This window comes from Tetrao urogallus (assembly GCF_951394365.1).
Source record: "Tetrao urogallus genome assembly, chromosome: 2".
NCBI classification, from domain to species: Eukaryota; Metazoa; Chordata; class Aves; order Galliformes; family Phasianidae; genus Tetrao; species Tetrao urogallus.
The window spans coordinates 103346785-103360721 of record NC_136814.1 but is presented as its reverse complement, the minus strand read 5'-3'; the positions used below and the strand labels follow the sequence as shown (position 1 = coordinate 103360721).

The window sequence follows — 13937 nt, the reverse complement described above, 5'->3', positions numbered from 1 at the left end:
TCGTGTTTCTGTCAAAGCCCAGTCAGAGACGGCACGGTGGTGAGGGGTGTCACGGGGTGAGGGCAGGGGGGGGATTCCACAGCCGCCATGGTGCGGTGCTGCTCTGTGTGGTGCAGCTCTGTGCAGTGCAGGCCTGTGGAGAAAGAGCACTGTAAGCAAGGGTGGCACAGGAATAAGGATGGGGATGGGATGAGGACAAGATGGGAGCATGTGTGACAGGAATAGGGACGGGATGAGGATGGGGACAAGGCTGGGCACCAGGATGGGGATAAAGGGAGGATCAGGATGAGAATGGGGATGAAGATGGTGACAAAGAAAAGGTGTGCGATTGGAACGGGGACACAATGGAGATAGGGATGGAGACAGGGTGGAGACAAGGACAAGATGGGGGCATGTGTGACAGGGATGGGGACAGCATGGATGAGAACAAAGATGACGAGGTGAGCAGGGATCAGGATGCGGTGACCACGACGGGAATTGGGATGGGAACAAGGGACGGGACTGGGGACCGGAAGGGAGACAAGGGTGGCGATGAAGATGGAGATAGGGACGGGGAGAAGGGCGAGGGGAAGGCCGGGGATCAGGGAGGGGACGGGGACCAGGGCGGGGGCGCCGCAGTACCGGTGCCGCTCGGGGCTCGCTCCCGTTTCACTCCTGCCGCTTGGGGTTGTTAACGGCCACGTAGTGGTAGAGCACGACGAGCAGGAAGAGCGACACGCCCAGCATGTTTGCGAAGATGGCGAGCTGCACGTCCGTCACCATCCTGCGGGCAGCGGCATGGATGCGGGATCCCATCCGGGCATCGGGCCCCGACCCCCCCATCCGGTACCGGAGCCCACAACCCGCCCCCGGGCCTTCCCCTCCCGCCGCTCACGCGATGCCTCTCCGCTCCGCTCCGCCGCCGCTTCCACGTCTCCGCGCGCCCCGCGCCACTTCCGGCCGCCACTTCCGGCCGCGGGGCACGGCGGGAGAGCGGGGGGCGGGGCGCGATGGAGCGCCGGTCTCGTGACGTCACTACTCCGCCGTGACGTCACGGCCGCGGGCGCGCAGCCAGCAGCGTCCCACGCGGGCCTCGCCCCGACGGGCGGCGGCAGCCAAATATAGCGCGGGGCTGGGCGGGGCCGGGGGGCGCCTCCAGCCGCGGGGCTCCGCGCCCCGAGCCGTGACGTCACCGCGGGGTCGGGGGGGGCGAGGCGTGACGTCACGGTCAGCCGGCGCCCGGGGGCAGCGCGGTGTCACGGCGGGGCCGGGGCCGCCGGTGACGTCATGGCGGGGTCACCGCGGGGACGTGGCACCGCGCGGCGCGGAGGGGGGCGGGGGGCAGAGGGGGGGGGGGCGGGAGGAGAGCCCGCCGAGCGGTGCCACGTCCCCGCGGTGCGGGACACCCCCGCGGGGCGGTGCGGTGCGGTGCGGAGCCGCCCGGAGCCGAGAGCCGCGCGCTGCCCCCTGCCCGGCCCCTCGCCCCCCCCGCCGGGCCCTAACGAGGAGCAGATGTGCGGCGGCAGCGGTGGCGGCGGGGGCGGGGGCGGCGCGCGGTGCCCGGCGGAGCGGCGGCGCGGGGCGGGCAGGAAGCGGGGGGCCCCGGGGACGCCGTCGGGCGGCTGCGGCGGGGCGGCCCCGCGGCGGGGGTTGGCCGAGGGGAGGGGAGCGCCGAGCGGAGCGCGGGGCAGAGCCGAGGGACGGGACGGGACCGGACGGGACGGGACGGCATGGCCCCGTGGCTGTGGCCGTGGCTCGTGGCCGCCCAGGCCCTGGCCGCCAACTTCCCCCCGCGCTACAGCCTCTACACCGGCGGGGCCGCCCCGCACGGCCCCGCGCGGGCCGCCAGCAGGCACAGGTAGGACCCGTCCCGCGCGGCGCCGCTCCGACGGCTGCGGGGCGGTGCGGGGCTCGGCGCGGTCCTCCGGCAGCGGAGGAGCACGTGTAGGGCGCGGGGCGGGGGCTGCGGGCTGAGGGGAGCGGTGTGCGGGAGCTCGGCGGGGTTGGCCCACCGCCGGATGCGGGACGCCGGGAGGTCCCATCCTCGCGCCGCACCGCGGGATCCCCGTGCGGGCGGTGGGGCTGCTGCGGGGTCCGGTGGTGCGGAGCTGCGGTCCTCCGCTCACCGCAGCCACATCAGCACCGCAGCAGCGGAGCCGTGCGGGAGTGGGTGGGGGGACTGCAGCGCGGTCCGGCGCCGGCCCCTCGGATGAGCGGGGCATGCGGGACCCCGTTCCGCGTGGGATATCGCCGCAGGGCTGAGCCGGGGAAGGGGAACGCGGGCTCGGCCTTCCCAGCCCCGCATCGCCCCGGGGGGCATTCACCTGCGGCCGTGAGGCCGCGGCCGGGGGTCCCGGGGGTACACCGCGACCCGTGCCCGCGGTTGCGTGACGCGGAGCGCCATCCTCGCGGTGCGGGTACTGCGCCCGTCCCCACCGCTCCGGGGTGCGGGCACAGCTCCGCGGGCGGCGTCGGCCCGGGATGGGGGGGAGGTGCGGGGGAAGCGGGGGGGGGGGGGGGCCCTCGGCGCAGGAATTCCCAGCGGCCCCCGGGGAGGAGCTGGAATCCGGCCGCGGGCTGAGGGGAACCAGCCGGACTGCCGGGAACGGCCGCGGGGCTGTGGGGCGGCCCGGGGGGGGCGGGGGGGCCGCTCAGGGCTCGGACCATATATGGCTGTGCGCAGCGCGGGGCCGGGCCGGGGTCTTGCGGCGGGGGACGGGCGGGGGGCCCTGCCCGGAGCCTGGGCGGGGAGGGGGTGGGGGGCCGAGCCCCTCCTCACCGCTCGAGTGGGATGGGGCGGGGGCGCGGGTCTCATCCCGGCTGTGTGCCGTCGGGGGCGGATGGGGCGGGGGCTTTGCCCCTCGCTTATGGGCTCCGGGGTGAGATGAGCCCCTGAGAGTCGGCCGCGGGGCGGCAGAACCCCGATGCGGGATGGCACCGGGGGATGCCCGCACCGCGCGGCTGTGTGTTCCGTCAGCGGGGTCCCCGCAGCGCCGCGGCTTCACCTGGGGGCACCTCGGGGACGGGCTTCTCTGCCTCCCCATCCCAATCCCCGCGCGAGGCCGCGAGCGCGGCTGCGGTGCGCTCCGGGACTGCGGAGCGGGCACCGGCGGGAGAGGGCGTCGGCGGGACGGGATGCGGCCCATTAACCCGCAGCACCGGGCCGTGACGGTGCTACCGGGGAGGGGGGAGGGTAAGGGGAGGCGGCGGGAGGGGTGCAGAGCCCGAGGGTGCCGTTACGCTGCCGACCGCCTCCCCGCAGGAACTGGTGCGCCTTCGTGGTGACGCGCACGGTGAGCTGCGTGGTGGAGGACGGCGTGGAGAGCTTCGTTAAGGCCGACTTCCAGCCGTGCGCCTGGGGGCAGCTGCAGTGTCCCCGCGTCCTGGCGTGAGTGCCGCGGGCCTGGGAGGGAAGGAGGGGGGCTCGGGGCCGGCCGCCGTGTTTATCCGCTCTGGGAGCGCTGTTTACTTTTTCGCAAGAATGCGGTCGCAGCGGCGCCTGACCTGCCCCGACCCGGCTCTTCCCGGACCGCACCGATGCGGGGGCTCGGGGAGCACCGCCCGTGCTAATGGGGCAGCCGTGGAATGTGAGGGGGGGTTTCCAGACCGCACGGGGGGGAGGCGATGGGTGGCGGCAACGCGTCCGGCTGCGCGACAGCCTCGTAGCCACGCGTAGCATCTCGTTCCTCCCAGCCCGGAGCCGCAGACCGGCGCTGGGGTGGGATGGTACGAGCGGCCGCAGGACCCCGCACCGCTCTGCCCGCAGGTACCGCAGCTTCCTGCGGCCCCGTTACAAAGTGGCCCAGAAGACGGTGTCGGACCTGGAGTGGCGGTGCTGCCAGGGCTACTCGGGGGAGGACTGCTCCGAGGGGCCGCAGCCGGGCTCCCCTCAACCCACCGCTCACCCCCGGCCCCGGCCCGGCCGCCCCACGCTCTCCGGTTTCGGCAGCGCGCTGAGCGGGCTGGGGGGCGAGGGCGGCGGGGGAGGGGGGGGGCGTGGGGGTGCGGCGGCCCCGCGGAGCCCGGACGAGGCAGAGAAGGTGAGGCGGCTGGAGGACGCGGTGCAGCGGCTGAGCCGGCAGCTGGAGGAGCAGCAGAAGCAGCTGCGGGACGCGCGCCGCGGGGCCGACGGCGGGACCCCCCCGGCCGACGCCGCTCCCCCCGACGTTCGGGAAGCTCTCGTCCACATCCAGCAGCGGCTGCAGCGCCTGGAGGCTGCGCGGGACGGCGCCGGCGGAGAGGGGGTCCCGGGGGGGGTCACGTCGCCGGAGGAGGAGGAGCGGCTGCGGGAGATGTGCGCGGCGTGCGCGGCCGGCACCGAGGGGCTGCGGAGGCAGCAGGCGGAGGACCGCGAGCGCATGCGGGCGCTGGAGAAGTTGGTGGGCTCAGTGGACCAGCGCAACCGCGACGCTGTGGAGACGGTGCAGCAGCACGTGAGCGCCCTGAGCGCCCGCCTGGCTCCACCCGCGCCCCTCGACGAGCTGCTCCGGCGCACGGCCGAGCTGGAGCGCCGCGTGGGAGCGCTGGAGACGGCACGAGGAGTGGGGCAGGGACCGGGCCCGGCGCTGGCGCGGCGGCTGACGGAGCTGGAGGGGCGGCTGAACGCGTCCCGCGCCGCCGGGCCGCCCGACGGGGATCCGTCGCTCCGGGGCCGCGTCGCCAACCTGAGCCGCGCGCTGGAAGGCCTGGAGGGGCGGCTGCGGGAGCACGAAGCGCGGCTGCGGGAGCCAGCCGACCTCGGCGACGAGGAGGAGCCGCTGGAAGGCTTCAGCGTGTTCGGAGGCGGCGCCGCGCCTTGGGAGCTGCGGGAGCTGCGGGCGGAGTTGGCGGACGCGCTGCTGGCTTTCGGGGCGCTGAACGGCACCGTGCGGGGCCTGCAGGACACCGCCGAGGAGCACGACGCGAGGCTGCGGGACCTGAGCGCCGCCCGGCAGAGCCTCACCGCCGAGCTGGACCGCCTCGTGGCAGAAGCGGCCGAACGCGCGACGCGGAGCGAGGAACGCGGGGAGAGCGCGGTGGAGTGCGGGGAGGCGCTGGAACCGCGCGTGGCCAAACTGGAGGGAGTCTGCGAGCAGTTGGAGGCGGTGGCCGGGGGGCTGCGGGCCGTGCGGGAGGGGCTGAGCCGGCACGTGGCGGGGCTGTGGGGGGCGGTGCGGGAGCTGAACGGCACCGGCCGTACCCACGAGGCGCTGCTGGAGAAGCTGCAGGCGCAGCTCTCGCGTCGGTTCGCGGCTCTCGACGGCAGCGTGCAGCAGCTGCGCAGCGAGGTGTTCGGCGGAGGGAGGCAGCAGACGGCCGGTGGGTGCGGGGGTTGCGGGGGGAGGGGCTGCGGGAAGGGTGGGAGAGAGGGCGTGGATGAGGGAGGGAGGAAAAGGGATGCGGGGATGGGGGAATGGGGATGTAAGGAGGGAAGAGGTGGGCCCCGGGATGGGGAAAAGGAGGTGAAGGAGGCGGGTTTAGGGAAAGTGGGGCTGTGTCGCGAGTGGGGGTTTATGGTTTTGAGGACGGAATGTGGAAACGGTTGCAGAGCTCGTGGCCGTGGGGCTGAGGGATGGGGGCATGGCTATGGGGCATCGGGAATAGAGGCATGTGAGAGCACGGCGATGAGTAGCTGAGGCCTGTGAGTGTGGGGTGTGTGGAACACGAGCAGTGGGGACAAAGGGTGTGGTGTGTGGGGGCACTTAATGGGAATGAAGGTCCCTAACACTCTCCATTTTCCCCAGGGCCCCCAGGGCCCCCTGGCCCCATGGGCCCCCCAGGGGAGATGGGCCCTTCTGGCCCCTCCGGGCCCCCTGGCAAGGATGGAGAGCAGGGCCCCGTGGGTGCCCCAGGTAGGTAGTAGCAGCCCCCATGGCCTCGGAGCCCAGTGCTGGTGTGGCTGTGCCCACAGTGCCATTCTATCCCTTCTCTTACAGGTCTGCCAGGAGAGAGAGGTACGGGGGCATGGGGTGGGGGGGAAGGGGGATGGAAAGCACTGAGGGCCCCGTACTGACACAGTGCCCAGGCCCGGTGGGGGAGCCGGGCTCTGTGCCCCACATCGCCTTCTCGGCCGCCCTGAGCACGCAGCGCACGGAGCCGGGCACCGTGCCCTTCGACAGGGTGCTGCTCAACGACGGCGGAGCCTACGACCCCGAGACGGGTGAGTGAGGAGGGGCGAGGATGGGCTTGCGAGGGGGAGTTAAGGAGCGTATTAAGGCCACGGGGCTGATCTCATCCCTGTGGCACCGTGGGGACCGCCATTCACTGCCATCGCCCCCCAGGGACCTTCACGGCGCCGGTGAGCGGGCGCTACCTGGTGAGCGCGGTGTTGACGGGGCACAAGGGTGAGAAGCTGGAGGCGGTGCTGTCGCGTTCCAACCAGGGCATCGCGCGCCTGGACTCGGGGGGCTTCCAGCCCGAGGGCCTGGAGAACCAGCCCATAGCCGAGCTGCAGCCCAGCCCTGGCTCGCTGGGGGTCTTCAGCCTCATCGTGCCGCTGGAGGCAGGCGAGACGCTGTGCGTCGATCTGGTGGCGGGGCGGTTGGCCCACGCGCCCGACGAACCCCTCACCGTGTTCAGCGCTGCGCTGCTCTACGACACCCTGTAAGGACCCCCGCCACGCAGACCCCCCCACACCCCGTTATTTATCGGCACCCCCCGTCCCCGTGCCCACGCTGCCACCTGCCCTGCGCCTCCCTCCCTTCCCACCCCCCACCCCCATCCCGCCCAATAAAGATGCGACACCGGGTTTTGTACCCCTGTCTCCTGCCTCCTCCTTGCCCTGTCGCTTTATTGCCCCTCCAGAGCGGGTCCCACCACCATCCTGTTACCATCAGAACTTCTCATCCCATCCCAAAAGCTCATCCTCCACTGATGTCGAATCAACCGAGAACCGCTTGAAGTTGGCATAGGGGGGGCCCTGGATGGTGGGTTCAGTGCCAAGCTCCCGGCCCCCCCAGCCCCACCCCACACTCCATCCCCACCTCCTTCAGTAGCTGTATAGCGGGTGCCTCCATCTGCTGCAGTGCAAGTCGCTTCCACCGGATGGCCCTGAACCACCTGGGGAAAGGGGGGGGCTGCAGGAAGGGCCACGGAGAGGGTGGCATGAGATGCCTCCCTTTACCTCTGTGTCCCTTCACCTGTGCTTCTTAATGTCACAGATATCACTGGCTGTGTTCCCCAGGCGCTGCCCTGGGTGCCTCCTGGGATGGGATGGGATGGGGCGGAGGGGGAATGGGGATGGGGATGGGGATGGAGCCAGACCTGCAGAGTTTGGCAATGAGAGAGTAGGCAGCCTCACTGAGGAAGGCAGGGAAGGAGGATCCAAGAAGATGCATCCAGGATGCATCTGTAGACCTTCTGGGGGTCAGTGCTGGCACAGCTGGCCAGGGGGGTGGATCAGGCTCAGCCCCGAGGCACACGCTCACCTGCCCACCAGCATCTCGAACACCAGGATGCCCAGCATCCAGAAGTCAACAGCAAAGTCGTGGCCCTCATGGCACAGCATCTCGGGCGCCAGGTGCTCAGGTGTCCCACAAAAGGAGAATGTCTTCTCGCCATGCTCCAGCTCCTTGGCAAAGCCAAAGTCCACCTGCAGCACAGCAGCCCTCAGCCCCCCCAAGCCCACATCCTCACACAAGTGTCAGGACGGGCCCTCAATGCTGCCCCCAATCCTTGGTACCAGCTTGACATAACCCAGCTGGTCCAACATCAGGTTCTCAGGCTTCAAGTCCTAATAGATGATGCCGTGGCCATGCAGGTACTCCAGGCCCTCCACCACACAAGCAGTGCAGAATACAGCCAGGGGTTCCTCAAAGCAGCGCCTGCAGCAGAGCGGGACCAGCGTTCACACAGCGTGGCACAGCATTGCCTGGCACTGCAGCATACGGCTGCCCACCCCGTGTCCCAGCCCCATACACCTCACGCAGTTTGGTCCGCAGCTCTTCTCCCTGGCAGAACTCCAGCAGCAGGTAGATGTGCTGCGCATCACGGAAGGAGCCAAAGAACCTGCGAGTGGGAGCAGCTCAGTGCCCTGCACAGCCCCCCCCCAACCCCACAGAGCTCCCCCCGGCACCACGCAGCCCCCAGTCCAGCACTCACCCTGCAATGAAGGGGCAGTGGCTGCGGGCCAGCATCCTCCTCTCTGTTCGCATGTGCGGATCCGCTTCAGTGCAAAGAGCTGCTTGTGGCACCGCACCTGGTAGAGGGCATCAGGATGGGGACAGGGATGGCACCGTGGGGACCCCGCAGGATGGGCATGGTTCTCACCAGCTCCACCCTGCCGAAGCCACCGGTGCCCAGCACGACGAGCTGCCCCTGCTTCTGCCCTTCCTCATAGTGCATGGCTGCCAGCTCCTCCAGCTGCACTGCTGGGCAGGGCTGCAGCAAGTGGGGGGACCCCCAGCTCCTGTGGGGAATACACTGCCCTGCAGTGCCTGCACCCAGAGTGCCTGTCCCCATCGCCATCACTACCTCATCCCATTCCATTCCCATTTCTGTCCTTGTCTCTATTTCCATCCCCATCTCATTACCATGCCATTTATATTCCCAACCCCATCCCATTTCCATTCTCAATTCATCCCATCCCCATTCCTATCCCCATCCCACTCTCCTCCCCATTAACATCCTCATCCCCATCCCCATCCCCATCCCCATCCCCATCCCATTCCCATTCCCTTTCCCATCCCATCCCATCCCCATTCCCACCCCCATCCCATCCCCATCCCCATTTCCATCCCATCCTTTCCCCATCCCCATCTCTGTCCCCATTACCATCCCATCCCTATCCCACCCCCATCCCATCCCTATTCCTGCCTCCAACCCATCCCACCCCCATCCCATCCATCCCACACTGACCACCTGGGTTCCGTCAGGGTTGGCACCTCTGTTACAGACACATTTCTGCAAATGGAAGCAGCCCCAGCTCAAACCCCCCACTCCAACCCCCAGAGCCACACAGCATGGCTCTGGGCACGGGGTGGGTTCTGGGATCTGGAGTTCTGGACCCATCAGACAGGGCAGCACACAGGCTGTGCTGTGCTGAGCATGCACCAGGGCCGTGCTGTGTTCCCAGGGCAGAGTCCAGGACCCGCTGCTGGTGCCACGTCACTGTGCCCAGGCAACGATGCACATGGGGACCTTGGGGCCAGAGCGTCCCCACAAGGACACTCACACATCTGAGTCGTGGTGGGGGCAGAAGGGGATGATTTGCAGGAAGTCTCTGCAGGGTAGAGCAAGGATCAGTGCCACGCAGGGACACAGAGACGTGGGGACATGGGGACACGGGGACATGGCAATCTGAGGACATGGGGACATGAGGATATGGAGACATGGGGACATAAGGACACGGGGATGTGAGCGGATGTGCAAGAGCTCTGTGCACGTGAGAGCCAGTGCATGCGTGTGCACGAGAGCTGCATGCATTCATGATGTGCTGTCCTGTGGCCCTGCAGGGCACCTACTGCAGCAGTGAGAGCTCCCCTGCTCTCACTGCTCACCCGCACCCAGCACCTGCAGCAGCTTCTTCTGCCCATCCTCATGCCGGCTGACCCGCACCCGTGGGGATGTGGGGCTGAGCGGGGTGAGAGAGACCCAGCGCTGTCCCATGGCACTGCCCCACAGCACAGCACCCACCTCGCCCTTCAGGATAATGTAGAAGCTCTGCCCCTCGTTGCCCTCGTGGATGATGAGGTGGCCGGGTGTGAAGGAGCACCATGGGTACACAGAAGCTCAGCGTTGTGCTGCGTGGGGGGCCCTGTCCCATAGCCCCCACCTGCATTTGTACCTCCTCCATGGCATCAAGCAGCTTGGAGAGGTGGCTGTCCGACAGTTCCTGCAGCCAGTGCACCCTGTGGGAGGGCACAGCTCCTGTGCATGCTGCAGCACACCTGCACCCCCTCTGCATCCTTCTTGCATTCCCCCTACAACCCCCCTGCACAGCCCCCCGCATCCCTCCTGCATCCTTTCTTCACCCCCATTGCATCCCTCCTGCATCTGCCCTGCATTCGTCCTGCATCCCTCCTGCATCTATTCTGTATCCCCCCTGCATCCCTCCCGCATCTCTCCTGCACCCCCACTGCATCCCCCTGCATCCCCCTGCATCTCTCCTGCATTCTCCCTGTATTCGTCCTGCATCTCCTCTGCATCCGCATTGCATCCCTCCTGCATCCCTTCTGCATTCCTCCTGCATCCTCCTGCATCCCCCCTTCATCCCTCCCACATCCTCCTGCACCCCTCTGCATCCTTCCTGCAACCCCCTGTATCCCTCCTGCATTTCCCCTGCATCCCCCAGCATCCCTTCTGCATCCCCCCTGCATCCCACTGCATCCCTCCTGCATCCTCCTGCATCCCCCCTGCATTCCCATTGCATCCCTCCCGCATCCCCCTGGATCCGTCTCTCCTACATCCCCCCTGGACCTCTCCCGCACCCCTCCCGCACTCGATGTCCCTCCCCACCGGCTGACGCCGTACTCACGCTCTCAGGACCCGCAGCACATCGGCCCGCCGCTGCCGGGCGTTGCCGGTTGTGATGGCACGGAACCGCTGCCTGTCAATGGCCCAGAGGCGCACGGGGCCGAGCGCTGGGGCAAAACGAAGTGAGCGGGGTGCCGGGGGGAGAGAGGCCGGACGCTGGGGGCACGCGGGCAGGAGCTCGCTTATCCCGCACGGTGGCGGTGCGCGAACAGTGATACAGGATGGCCAACTCGCCGAAAACGTCCCCGGGCCTCAACGTGCGGAGCTGCCGGCCCCGCTGGGTCACGCTCAGGCGTCCCTCTGCGGGGTGCGGGCGGTCTCGTGCACCGCGGCAGCCACGCACACGCACACGCGCGCCCGGGGCTGCGGGGCTGCGGGGCGAGCGGGCGGCGGCCTCGCACGTTGGGCGCGCACACGGCGACGCGACCCGGCTCTCGCAGCCCTCCCTCACCTGCCACGATGTTCATGACCGTCCCTTCGTCGCCCTCGGCCACCACCGCGTCGCCGTCCTCGCGTCGCACAGTCACGAAGCTCCGCGCCAGAGCCTCGGGGCGGCCCTCTCCCAAACGTCGCAGGAAGTCGCTGCGCCGCACGGCCTCCGCCATAAGGGCCAGGTCCCTGCGGGCACGGGGACGTCGGTGGGGAGGCCCCCAACCTCGGCTTCCCCCCCTGTCCCCCCGCTTTCCGCCGGGTACCTCTGCGAGTGGGTTCCGGGGGTCGGGGGGGGGCTTGGCGGCGTCGCCCGAGAGGGGCTCAGGCACGATGGCGGGGCCGTGGAGGTTCGGGGAGCCGGCGGGCGGCTCGGCGTCCCGGAGTCCCCGCTGTCGGCCGGTCCCCGCATCGCGCGTTGCAGGAAGGCGCGCCGCTCCTGCAGCCTCCGATCCCGCAGCCACCGCTTCATCGCGTATCCCTGCGAAAGTGGGACAGCGTGGTCAACCGGAGACCAACCCCCGGGTTAGCGGCTGCGGAACGGCCCCGAGGCACGGGGAACGTTAGCTCTGGGCACGGGGCCACTTGGCACCGGCGGTGTCTGAACAGCTCCGCGGCAGGGGGAGGGCTCTGAGGGCGCTCTGTGCCCGAGCAAAGGTCGCCGGATGGGACGAGATGAGATGGGAGGGGACGCGGTGCTCACCCCACCTTCTCGGCCACCGGCATCACAACTCCAATCCCGCCTGGACCCGGCTGCGGACACAGCCCCGCGGCGCCCGCCCGCCCGCAGGGCCCCTACCCACCTCCGACCCCGCGTTGAGCGCCGACTCCTCCCACCCGCGGGACGCCGCACCGCCCCGCACCCCGCGCGGTGACACATTAACCCGCCCCGCCTCTCCTGGGCACGTGCTGACCCGTGCCCGCAGACACCGCGCACCGAGCCCGCCCGGAGCTCTGCGCATCCCTCCCGCACCTACCGCGCACCCACCCTGCAGCGACCCGCACCCGTCCTGCACGCACCGCGCACCCATCCCGCGAGCACCGCGCTGCCGGCGGGGCCGTGCGGGTGGAAGCCGCGGGCGAGCGGCGGCGGTGCGAGGTGTCGGGGCTGCGTGAGGCCACCGGGGCGGAGCCTGCGGAGTGCCACCCCCCATCCCCCCATCCACCGGGGCAGAGCGGAGCGGAGCGGAGCGCTGCGCGGATCGCGGCATGGCGGCGGGGGCGGGAGGCGAGAAGCGGATCCTGTGCGTGGGGCTGGTGTGCCTCGACGTGATCAGCGTGGTGGACGCGTACCCGGCCGAGGACACCGACACGAGGTACCGCCCCGCGCGGCGCCTCGCAGAGCGTCCCGCTCGGCGTCCCGCACGCTGACCCCGCGCCCCGCAGGTGCCTGACTCAGCGGTGGCAGCGCGGGGGGAACGCCTCCAACTCGTGCACGGTGCTGGCGCTGCTGGGCGCTCCCTGCGCCTTCATGGGCTCCCTGGCACCCGGGCACGCGGCAGAGTGAGTGGGGACGGCGGGGCGGGTGTGGGACCGGAGGGACGCGGTGCCGGGCGCCCGAAGCCCCGCTGCTCCCGTCGCCCCCCGACCCCGTATGTGCCCCCAGCTTCATCGTGGCGGATTTTCGGCGCCGCGGCGTGGATATGACGCACGTCGCCTGGCAGCCCCACGGAGACGTGCCCTGCGCCTGCTGCGTGGTCAGCGCCGCCAGCGGCTCGCGGACCATCGTGCTGCACGACACGTGGGTGTTCCCCCCCGGGATCCCGGTCCCCCCCGTGATCGGCGGAGCTCCCGCAGGGCTGCAGGACGGCCGGAGGGCGGCCCCCGTTAATCATTCCCCGGCCGCCCGGGGCACCTCGCCCGGTGCCCGGGGCAGAGGCGAGGCTTCGGGCTGCCCTTCGCCCGCAGGAACCTGCCCGACGTCACCGAGCGCGACTTCGCGCGGGTCGACCTGGCTCAGTACAAGTGGATCCACTGGGAGGTGCGGGGCGGCGCGGGGAGGGCTCGGAAAGGGGCGTGGCTCGCCGTGACCGCGCCCCCTATTCCTTCAGGCCCGCAACGCGGCGGAGCAGGAGCGGATGATTCTCCGCGTGGAGCGACACAACAGCGCGCTGCCGCCCGCGCAGCGCATCCGCACGTCTGTGGAGGTGGAGAAGCCGCGGGACGAACTGCTGCCGCTCCTGGCGCACGGCGACGTGGTACGGCCCGGACACGCCCACCTCGCCACGCCCCGTCGGCGATTGGTCCGATTGGGTGGGGGGGGCGGGGCCAGGTGGGAGTGGGCGGGGCCACGAGCGGGTGTGGCTCGAAAAGGGGCCTGGGAGAGTCGAGCGGGTCCCGGGGGGCGCGGAGGAACGCCGGCCCGTCGCCCCCCGCAGGTGTTCATCAGCAAGGACCTGGCCAAGCACTTCGGCTACAACACGGCGGCCGAGGCGCTGCGGGGGCTGCGGGGCCGCGTGCGGCCAGGGTAAGGCGCGGGGACGGGACGGCGACGGCGCGGGGTTGGGTGGGAAGGGCGAGCCGCGGTTGCGGGTGGGGTTCCGCCTGCCCCCGCCCCAGCTGTAGCACCGCAGCGCGACCATGATCTGCGCGTGGGCCGAGGAGGGCGCCGACGCGCTGGAGCCGGATGGGACCCTGGTGCACGTCGACGCGTTCCCACCGGAGCGGCTGGTGGACACGTTGGGGGCCGGAGACACCTTCAACGCCGCCGTCATCTTCGCGCTGTCAGGAGGTGCGCGCGGCCTCAGCGGTTCGGCACGGCTCGGCCTCGCACCTCCCCGCGGCGCCTCACGGCCCCCCCGTGTCCGTCACTCCCCCCTCAGGGCAGAGCCTGCGGGACGCTCTCACCTTCGGCTGCCGCATCGCGGGGAAGAAGTGCGGGATCCACGGCTACGACGGCATCGTCTGAGCCGCGCGGTGCCCCCCGCCCCGCGCCCAATAAAGCTCGCGGACCCCCGCCACCGCATCCTGCCGCAGCCCCCGCGTGCCCCCCTGCTCTGTTCACACTGTGGGCGGCAGCGGCTGTATTCCTCGGCCCCGCGTTACAGCGCGAACTCGCGTGTCCTGACTCCCCCCTC

The 13937-nt window shown here is 70.4% G+C and overlaps 3 protein-coding genes and 1 pseudogene across 4 annotated transcripts; 2 read left to right on the top strand and 2 right to left on the bottom strand.

The window, feature by feature from the left end:
- Window positions 1-35: 35 nt before the first annotated feature.
- OST4 (oligosaccharyltransferase complex subunit 4, non-catalytic) lies at window positions 36-919 on the bottom strand. The gene is made up of 3 exons (XM_079549976.1): window positions 875-919; window positions 622-763; window positions 36-133 (listed from the first exon to the last, which is right to left on the bottom strand). Exon 2 carries the CDS (start codon window positions 760-762, stop codon window positions 649-651), a length of 114 nt encoding a protein of 37 aa, XP_079406102.1. The 5' UTR covers window position 763; window positions 875-919; the 3' UTR covers window positions 36-133; window positions 622-648.
- Window positions 920-1709: 790 nt separating this feature from the next.
- Window positions 1710-6565, top strand: EMILIN1 (elastin microfibril interfacer 1; the record flags this gene model as incomplete). Its single annotated transcript, XM_079532740.1, has 7 exons — window positions 1710-1837; window positions 3242-3367; window positions 3746-5277; window positions 5703-5810; window positions 5895-5912; window positions 5984-6118; window positions 6240-6565. 7 exons carry the CDS (start codon window positions 1710-1712, stop codon window positions 6563-6565), a joined length of 2373 nt encoding a protein of 790 aa, XP_079388866.1.
- A 225-nt stretch (window positions 6566-6790) lies between these two features.
- LOC306958807 (cGMP-dependent protein kinase 1-like) lies at window positions 6791-12071 on the bottom strand (annotated as a pseudogene). Its single transcript has 18 exons — window positions 11660-12071; window positions 11127-11341; window positions 10883-11049; window positions 10618-10731; window positions 10433-10538; window positions 9731-9806; window positions 9449-9669; window positions 9131-9178; window positions 8815-8859; window positions 8227-8365; window positions 8059-8155; window positions 7876-7965; window positions 7640-7781; window positions 7386-7549; window positions 7222-7339; window positions 7098-7160; window positions 6942-7017; window positions 6791-6877 (listed from the first exon to the last, which is right to left on the bottom strand). The product of its transcript is annotated as a cGMP-dependent protein kinase 1-like (transcript).
- Window positions 12070-13768, top strand: KHK (ketohexokinase; the record flags this gene model as incomplete). Its single annotated transcript, XM_079550394.1, is given in 7 exon segments — window positions 12070-12176; window positions 12247-12363; window positions 12365-12601; window positions 12769-12841; window positions 12912-13327; window positions 13434-13591; window positions 13683-13768. Coding segments are annotated over 7 exon segments (1194 nt in total).
- Between the last annotated feature and the right edge of the window lie 169 nt (window positions 13769-13937).